The sequence below is a fragment of the Apaloderma vittatum genome, unplaced genomic scaffold (genome assembly GCF_000703405.1).
Source record: "Apaloderma vittatum isolate BGI_N311 unplaced genomic scaffold, ASM70340v1 scaffold25166, whole genome shotgun sequence".
NCBI classification, from domain to species: Eukaryota; Metazoa; Chordata; class Aves; order Trogoniformes; family Trogonidae; genus Apaloderma; species Apaloderma vittatum.
Genome location: NW_009722632.1, coordinates 1 through 9,248, shown reverse-complemented (window position 1 = coordinate 9,248; position 9,248 = coordinate 1). Strand labels below are relative to the sequence as shown.

Here is a 9,248-nt window from a genome sequence, read left to right as displayed (position 1 = left end):
GTGTCCCCCACTGTAATCTGGGGCTCGCTGAGTGATTTTTCCGCTTTCTCCTGGCCAGGTGGATGGTGCCATCGCCTCCTGCTCGGAGATGCACGACATGAAGGAGGCCATCTACGAGTACAAGAAGAAGCTGGAAGGGATCGGGGAGGACTATCAGATCCAGGTACATTAAGTGAGAGGGTCGACTCGGATGCAAGCCGCCCAGGCGGGGTAATTTATCGAATTGTTTTGGTGCGGGGACGAGAAGAATGTAAATTCTGCAAATCCGAAGCTTCCTGTGAGCTGGAAATTTCCCAGGGATGTGACACCTGGAAGACTGTGGAGCTTTTCTCTGTTTTTTTTGTTGGTTTTTTTTTTTTTAAATTTTATTTTATTTTTTTTACTTTCCATAATATTGAGCAGCCTGGGATTTGGGAGGGAGGCTGGCCATTTCGGGCTTCGGCGCTGCTTCTGGTAGATGACCTCAGGGGCAAATAATATCTTATGCCCTGGTTTCCTCAGCTCTGAAGTTGGAAAATCAATACCAGCCTGGCTGGTAAAGGTCCTCGGGAACTGAGAGGGGTCATTGCTTTAGAGCTTTTCCTGCAAATGTAGCAGCAAAAAGGCGAGATTTTCTATCTGTGGATTTTTATTTTTCCCTCCTTGTTTTGAAAAGCCATCGCGGTAGTTTTCCATGCTGGAAAGCCATGATCTGCCTTTTCTGACAGGCCAGCTCCTCACCAGGAGATGGAGGGATGGAGGATGCTCAGGTGGAAGCACTGCCCTGATTCCAGCCTCTTTGGGGATTAGTTTTTATTTAAATCCTGAACGTGGAGGGGTTGGCACTGGGGCTGGCTGTAAAGGGCAATGCAAACCCAGGTGCTGTGCGGCCAAGGAGAACAGGCTGATGCAGAAAAGCACCATGAAAACAATTAAGCCATGGGAAAAGTCACTTTTTTTTGGCATTTGACTCCAAATTTTAGCCCCCTTTCCCTTTTAGGGTGGATTTGAGTATGTTTGTACAGTAGCAGGTACTTTCTTGTACAGCGGGGGAAGCTTGGGCATGGGATTTTTCCTGCCATCTCAAAGCCTTTCCCTGATTTTTCTCTGCTGAGGAAGGCTGCTCTATGTCATCCTTGACACCGGGGAAACGGAACATCCAGGGAACTGCCGTAAATTAGCTATGAGGGGTGTTTATTTGAAGCCCGTGTGGAGTGAGAGCAGGTTTAAACAGCGGCGAGAGGCCAGGAAAATGGGCTGGGAGGGGAGGAGGAGGAGGAAAGAGGAGCTGATCAAAAAAAAAAAAACGAGCTGGGTTTTGGTAGGGCTGAAGGGGCTGCAGGTGGGACCCGGGGCAGCAGGGCTTTGCTGGGTGAGCCAGCGGAGCCTCGCTTGATTTTGTCGAGAGGAAGGTTTTTTCTGGGCATGGAGGAATGATGTCGCACTGAGTTGTGGGTTTCTGCCCTGGTTTGGGGGGCAAAAGCAGAGAATTAATTCCTCAAGCGATGGTGATGCAGGAGTAACATCTCGGTGCAGGATGCTGAGTCCGGAACCTCGCGCTACCCAGGTAATGATGAAGATGAAGATGAAGAAGAGAGCATGCTCAAAGCCATCTCTCTAGATCCTGAGGGTCCTCCCGGGCTTTAAAGGCAGACGAGGGTGAGCTGGGAGGCAACGTCTCCGGCCGACTCCCTGCATCCCTGCGCACAGCATCACTGGTGTGGGAACCTCTGTCCCCAGGCGTGATGCTACTCGAGCGTCTCTGAAGGCCACAGAGTTGGCCAGGGTTGGGGAAGGACCTTTTGTTAACCAACCCCCTCCCCTTGGGTTCTCCCATTGGCATCTGGACAGTGTATTCCCCCCTCCCTGGGGACAGCAATGGCCCTTGGATCTGATTGGAACCATTCCCAGCGTGTCCTTGGGCTAAAGGGAAGATTTTGTTTGAGGCGAAATGCGAATGTATGTCTTTAATATGGAAAACTTGAAATGTTTAGTTAAAAAAAAAAAAAAAAGGAAAAAAAAATCAGATTTAGTTTTGTATGTTTTGGTTTTTTTTTTCCCCTCCTCCTCTTCATGTTTGGAAGCAATTTCCTTCCAGACAAACGGCTTGGTGAAGTTAGCAGGAACACACAAAAAACCTTCTGAGTGGCTTAAGTAGCATTTCTGCCCTTTTTCCCCCAGCAGCACTTCTGCTGCTTGTTTGTCTCTCTTTGAAGCCAGCCCCAAAGACACCTGTGTAGGGCTCTTTCCCCAGGCTCCTGGCCCGGCACTGGGTGTCACCGATCCCGTTTTGCTTTCAGGGGAGCAGCACCAAAGAGTATTTCCTCCAGAGGACTTTGCAGAGCCTCGAACGCTACTTCTACTTGATCACTTTCAATTACTACCTTCATGAGCAGGTAAATAAAAACAACCAACCGACTAAAAACCAACCACCCAACCCAAAAACCCCATCCTTTGTTGTTGTTTTTTTTTATTTATTTATTTTCGGGTTCCCCGTGTAGTGGGAGGGAAGGGGTCTCCACTTCTGAATTTCTGAAATGTAGGTTTGGGATGTTTTGGGTTTTTTTTGTGTGGTGGAGTTGTGGGTTGGATCCGGGCAGGGGAGTACGAGTCCAGGCTGACGGTGTGTGTGTGTGTCCCCCTCCTCGCCGGCAGTACCCCCTGGGCTTTGCCCTCAGCTTTAGCAGGTGGATGTGCCGGCACCCCGAGCTCTACCGGCTGCTGGCGGAGATGAACTCTTCGGAGCTCACCGTCACCGGTGACCTCATCACCAAGGGGACGCGAGTTATGGTGGGTACCCGCCCGGATGTGTAGGGATGGAGCTGGCTGCTCCTTGTTTTTCTTCAGGAGCTGGCACCTTGCTGGGGTGCTCAGTCTCCAAGAGATTCAGTGGGGTGGGAAAAGCGAGGGGTTTTAAGGCAAGTCGTGGGGGTCTCCAGCTTTTGTGTTGGGCTCTCAGGTCCATGTCCTGTTGGCATCCTCGGCATGTGGCCGGAGACCCCTGTGCCCCATGGATGCATCCGGTACTGAGATTCTGGAGCAAAAACTATTCCTTGGTGGTCCTTGGCTTTAGTGGGGCGAAGAAAGCCAGAGTTGTTGGTGGCTCGCTGCTACTTTGGTGTGGTCTTGCTGCAAGAAGAGCATCTCCCACCTTTGAAATGCAGCTGTGGGGCTTTGAGCCTGTGGTTTGGAGGGTTGGGGGGACTTCTCCGGGGCTGAGACCACAGTGGGAAGAGCTTGTGGTTGCAACTGCAGGTCGCGCGCCCCTTGCCCAGGCTTTTCTTTGCCGCAGGTAGCAGACGAACGCTTCTGCCCGGATGTGCTGAGCACCGCCAAGGAGATGAGTGTGGCCAATTTCCGACGGGTGCCCAAGATGCCCGTCTATGGGACGGCACAGCCCAGCTCCAAGGTGAGGGGCAAGCACTCTGTGGCGGGCAGTGTCGCCCGCGATGACGGGGGAGGTCCCAGCCTTCCTCTCGTCACCCTCGTGAACTCCTCTCCCTCAGACCCTGGGGAGCGTCCTGCGTTACCTGATGGATGCCAAGAGGAAGCACGCCCGCATCGTCTGGATCAACCTCCGGGAAGAAGTGGTCCTGGAGGGAAACGAGCAGATCTATACAGTGCGGGAGCCTCAGCACCTGGAGGAGCTGATTCCTGTGCCCACTGCCTCACCCCAACAGCTGGAGGTGAGCTCCCGCCCCTCCAGGATGGGCTCATCATTCTGGGAGTCATGGAACCGTAGAATGGTTTGGGATGGAAGGTCTCTTTAAAGGTCATCTGCTGCAAGCAGGGACATCTTCAGATAGGTGACTAGTGCTGAGAGTGCGCGCGATCCCACTGTCCATGTCATTGATGAAGATATCAAACAGCACCGGTCGCAGAACGGACCCCTGAGGGATGCCGTTTGTCACCCACCTCCATCTGGACCACCACTGTCATCGAACCAATTCCTCATCCGCCGAATAGTCCACCCATCAAATCCACATCTCCCCGATTTAGAGAGAAAGATCTTGTGGGGGACCATGTCAAAGGCCTTACAGAAGTCCAGACAGATGACATCTGTAGCTCTTCCCTTGTCCACTGATGTAGTTACTTGACCAAAGAAGGCATGAGGTTGGTCAGGCAGGACTTTCTTTGACAACGAGGTGGTTGTATTGGGTGCCGTGCTTGGCTCATGTCCTCCGTGTCTGCTGGAGGCTGAGGAGATCCCGGCTGATGCAAACCCAGGTGGCCAACCTGCTCTTTATTGGACCGCAAAAATAAAGGGTCCCTCCCGACTTCGCTCTCACTGCGCAAGAGTTTGCCAAGGCAGAGCAAAGCGGAGATCCCACCCCAAAGAATTTGTAGCATGGCTTGAGAGTGAGGGTAAAAGGCACCCCGGGGGAAGGAGAGCAGATGTTCCCAGCTGGGTTTCCAGAGGAGATAAGCTGTGGAGGAGTCTATCCCCAGCAGCTGCATGGAAGAGCTGCCCGGGGTGTTGGGAGATGATGCTCCTGAGGCTCCTGTCAGGCACGTCAGGGGATGGTGGTCCTGGGCAGAAGCAGTGGCCAGGGCCTGGTGTGGGATTTTGAGTCAACTGTAGGTGTTTGAGCGGGATGTCAGCCTGCATCTGAAAAAAAAAAAAATATGAAAAATATGAGAGGGTCTTAGGGTGAGGGTTTCTCTGTCCTCTGCAGAAACTAGAAGCTACCCTGAAGGGCGACCTGCTGAAATGCCAGAAGTGGCTGGAGGTGTACCTGGAGGTGGAGAAACAGATGAAGATGTTTAAGAGCTGCCTCACCATGCAGGAGATATTCAACCAGCAGAAGAATGCCTGCCAGGGGCTCACCTACCACCGCATCCCCATCCCTGACTTTTGTGCTCCCAAGGAGCAGGTACCCCAGGCCACAGGATGGTGCTGCTGCCTCCTTCCCAAACCATCCTTACTGCTGTGGGGTCTTGCTGGGGCAAGGAGCAGGGGGTCCTCTGGGAGGTGCTGCATGCAGACCAGGGATGGAGAAGGAGGCTGCTGGGCTGGATCGGGGGGCAAGGAGATGGGGATTTTAGCCTGGAGGCTGTAGGACAAGGGGGATCCCATGGTGGGGGAAGGAGGATTGGCAGCCTGTGCTGACCCAAGGCAGCTGGCATCCATAAAAACCCACTGGCTTCAACCCTGGCAGGACTTTGACCGGCTGCTGGAGGCGATGAAGAGCGCCCTGGCAGAAGACTCACGGGCAGCCTTCGTTTTCAACTGCTCCAGCGGCCGGGGCAGGACCACCACGGCCATGGTCATCGCTGTCCTCACCCTCTGGCACTTCAATGTGGGTATCGGGGCCTGCAGATCTCTCTGGGTGTCGGGATGGAACAGGGGCTACTGGAGAAGCTCAGCCCAGCCCTCAGCAACTGTTGCACAGAGGGAGGGTTAAAAGGAGGGTGGGGAAGGGCCAGGGTGGGCTGTTGGAGGTGGACACCCATGGATTGGCCTCCAGCCCTCAACTGCTCCAGAAGTGTGGATGTGTCCTCGGTGAGCCTTTACACCGTTCCTGTGAGCTCCCACCCCAGGATGAATAATTAAGCACAGGACAGATGCGGCTCCCTCCTTGCAGAGGAGATGGGCATAAAATTTTGGACTTCTCTGCCCATGTAGGGGGGAGGCGGAGGATGCCTGAGGTGCTTGTGGCTTGAGTGTGGTGGGGATCTGCGTTTCTGCTCAGCCCCTAAGCCACACTGTGGTCCTCTCTCACTGCCCCAGGGCATCCCTGAGATGAGCGAGGAGGAAATCGTGAGTGTGCCTGATGCCAAGTACACCAAAGGGGAGTTCGAGGTGAGTCCTTGGGCCTGACTCTGTTTTAGGGGTCCCCCTTCGAGCCCACTCCTTGCTACCTTAGCCACAGCTGCTTATTTTGAGGGACCAGGTCCTCTCCTGGGCAGGGACAGAGCAGCGGGGTCAAAGCAAGGAGGTACCTGATGAAGCCCCTGCCACTTCTACCCTCACTCCAGATGGTGATGAAGGTGGTCCAGCTCCTGCCCGATGGCCACCGGATGAAGAAAGAGGTGGACATGGCCCTGGACGCTGTCAGCGAAACCATGACGCCCATGCACTACCACCTCCGAGAAATCATCATCTGCACCTACCGTCAGGTGAGCGAGCCCTCTTCCCCATCGGCACGGGGCTGCTCACCTCTGCCTCCCATCCTAGAGGGTGCAGCCGGGCTCCAGGACCAGCCTGGATGGTTTCTTGGGCTGAAGCTTTCTGGCATGTCACCGGAGAGGTGCCAGGGTTCTTTTGATCATCGTCACCCAGTGCTGTCTTGCATCTCACGCCCCCCTGCATCCTTGCCAGCATCCCGCCCATCTGGTGCCCCCCAGCATCTCACATTCTGGGCAGCATCCCACCCGCCTGGTGCTATCCTGCAGCCCACCCAGCACCTTGTTTCTCTGGCACTGTCCTGCATCCCACCCAGCTTCCCTCCATCCCGGCATCCCATCCATCCAGCGGTGCACAGCCGGCAGAGGGCAGGGCTGGTCTGTCCCGCTCTGTTCCCAGCCCTGAAGGCTCCTCCAGCTCCTCTGAGCTCAGAACACCCATTCTTGGGAGAGCATTTTTTTTCTTTTAGGTTTTTTTTTCTTTTTTTTTTTTTTTTAAGCTACACAACTATTTCATGGGTTTGGAAGGGCTGAGCTCAGGGCTTGGCGTCATCCCTGCCTGCGCTGAATCGACCCATGTCCTCCCCAGCGATGGTCTCACCCGCAGATTCTATTGACCCCTGTTTGCAATTAACGGAAGGGAGGAAAACCCAAAGCATTTAATCACTTAGTGACGTCCATAGCTCCCCGGGTGTTTGCCTCTCCTGGTTTAGGGGGTCCTCTCTGCTTTTTTAGGGGGGCTGGGCAAGAAAACCTGAGCTCCACTGAGGACCTGACTATTTATATAGAATAAAAATAAATAGGATAATATAATACCGTGATAAATTATAGGATAATAGGATAAAAACCAAATAGGATAATATAATGCCATGATAAATTATAGGATAATAGGATAAAAACCAAATAGGATAATATAATGCCATGATAAATTATAGGATAATAGGATCTGCCCTCTGCAAATACCAACACTGGAGCAAGGAGTTGATGTTGTTTGGGATGGTCTGTGGGACTCGCCACGGGATTGACTGTGGGATTCGGGCTCTTACTCTGGGTGGCTGTTTATTCCTTATTTATTAATTCCTGGAATGGGCATTACTTTTCTTAAAAAACAAACCAGCTATATTTTCTCTCTCTAAAAATAATAAATGGAGATGAGCTGGCCACCAGCCTTGGAGCAGGGTGCTGGGTAGCTGCTGCGTTCTCTTCTCCTCCTCTGGTGTCAGAGGCTGAATCTGACTGGAGGATGCTGGAACAGGGATGTGTTTTACCCTGGGGAAGTGCTTTGCAGTGCAGGAGCTCACACAGTTTCAGGTCTGGTTTGCACTTGGGCATCTATTCATGGCTCCTAGGCACACCTCCCAGCAGCACGTTTAGCAATCCCTCATCTATTTTTGAGGTCTGCGTGGTAAAGGGGAAGTTTTATATGCTGGAAACCACAAGGTAAAGAATCCTGGCGTGCCGAGCCGTAGCAGCAACAGGTTGGAAGGATGCACTTATTTTTGCCCCCAAAAACGGTCCTTCCTCCTCAGCGGGAGGTGAGACGGGGGCTGGGCTGTGTGTCTTGGGAGATAACGGGGTTGGAGGGCTGGCACGCAGTGGAATATCTGGCTTTTTCCCTAGCTCAGGAGGTCTTTGTGGGTCCTTAACTGCCAGACTTCACGTGCGGGCTGGAGAATGGGAACATGGATGAGGAATTGGGCACTCTCCTGGAGGTGGGTACCACTGGGCAACTCAACCAGTTTGTTGCCTCCTTGCAGGGGAAGTCGGGCAAGGATGAGAAGGAGACGCGGACGCTGCAGCTGAGGAGCCTGCAGTACTTGGAACGCTACATCTACCTGATCCTCTTCAACGCCTACCTGCATCTGGAGAAGAAGGACTCCTGGCAGCGGCCCTTCAGCCTTTGGATGCGTGAGGTGAGTTTTTCTTCGCCCAGCCCTCCAGCGAGACCTCTTTCAGCCTTGCATTTACAGGGTGCCGAGAAGCAGACCCCCCCAAAATATATATGAGGTCCATACTTTTGTTGAGGGTGACGTGGGTGCTCTGGGTGAGCTCCCGCTGGTATCGCCAGGCTGGTGGCTCTCTTGGGAAGCCAGGTCACTGGAGATGGGTGGCATCCCACCAAGTGGATGGGGTTGCTTCTCCCAGCCCTTCTTCTCCTCTTTCAAGTTTCCCAGGGTTTTATTTTGCCGGTCATGATTGTGGCACTGGGGCTGGGAGGCTACCAGCCAACCACCACCTCCTCGGGCTCCTTCACCTAGCTTGGTTAGCCTGGTTGTCTATCCTCGCACCCAAACTCACCTCTGGTCGCTTTGCGGCATATGAAAAATAGAATATCCCGGCCAAATGGGTCAGGGGAGTGAAAGGAAAGAGTAGTTAAAAGCAGCCACGTGCTTTGCCTTGCCTTGCTGGGGCAGGATGGGGACGCTGGCGCTGGGCATCTGAGAAAATTGGGAGCCAGCTGAAAAATAAATGGATTTTTTCCTGCTATCCAATCTGATCTTCCATGCGTGGGTTGACATCTGCCTGCTTTCCCCCTCCGGAGCAGGGAGGGAGGAAATAACGCCCAACCTGCTGCTACAAGGAGCCTTTTACCCCTAAAGCGCCCTTTCCCACTGCATAATCCCTGCATTTTTAGCAAAAGGGGAAAAAAAAAACCCCAACAACAAAAAACAAGGCGCCGTTGTTAGCTTTGTGGCGGGAGGGTGCCAAAGCCAACAAACTCTGCGCCAGCTGACCCCGGCAGCGAAGGAAGCAGCTTTTGGAAAACATATAAACCATGGCTGGAAGAAAACTAGGAGGGGGGGTGCGGAAAGCTTTGAGAGGTGGGTAAGTACCTGGATGCTGGGGGATGCTGGGGACCTTCCCGGCGCATCTTCAACTAGGAGGATACTGCGGTGGTGGGAGGTGGGGACTGGTTAAATCTTTTTTTCCTCTCACTTTTCAGGTGGCGGGGGTAGCTGGCATCTATGAAATCCTGAATCGGCCTTCCCCGAGCTGGAAACCCCGGAGGACAAGCCCCTGGGCACGCTGCGGGGCCGGTGGCAAGCGCAGGCAGGCACCTCTCGCCCTTTCCGCGGGGACTTCGTGTAGGATTGGGGCGGCGGGTGTGTAGGGGTATGTCCTCCCCCACTGTTTTTTCCTGG

General features: G+C 53.6%; 1 protein-coding gene across 1 annotated transcript in view; it reads left to right on the top strand.

The window, feature by feature from the left end:
- PALD1 (phosphatase domain containing, paladin 1) overlaps positions 1-9,195 on the top strand; it is a gene marked incomplete at its 5' end in the record, with an annotated part of 9,351 nt that extends 156 nt beyond the window's left edge. Inside the window, 12 exon segments of the mRNA XM_009871833.1 lie at positions 42-163; positions 2,280-2,375; positions 2,635-2,769; positions 3,272-3,388; positions 3,486-3,665; positions 4,656-4,853; positions 5,139-5,279; positions 5,711-5,782; positions 5,959-6,099; positions 7,863-8,018; positions 9,050-9,086; positions 9,089-9,195. Coding sequence (XP_009870135.1) covers positions 42-163; positions 2,280-2,375; positions 2,635-2,769; positions 3,272-3,388; positions 3,486-3,665; positions 4,656-4,853; positions 5,139-5,279; positions 5,711-5,782; positions 5,959-6,099; positions 7,863-8,018; positions 9,050-9,086; positions 9,089-9,195 — 1,502 coding nt within the window.
- Positions 9,196-9,248: the final 53 nt, after the last annotated feature.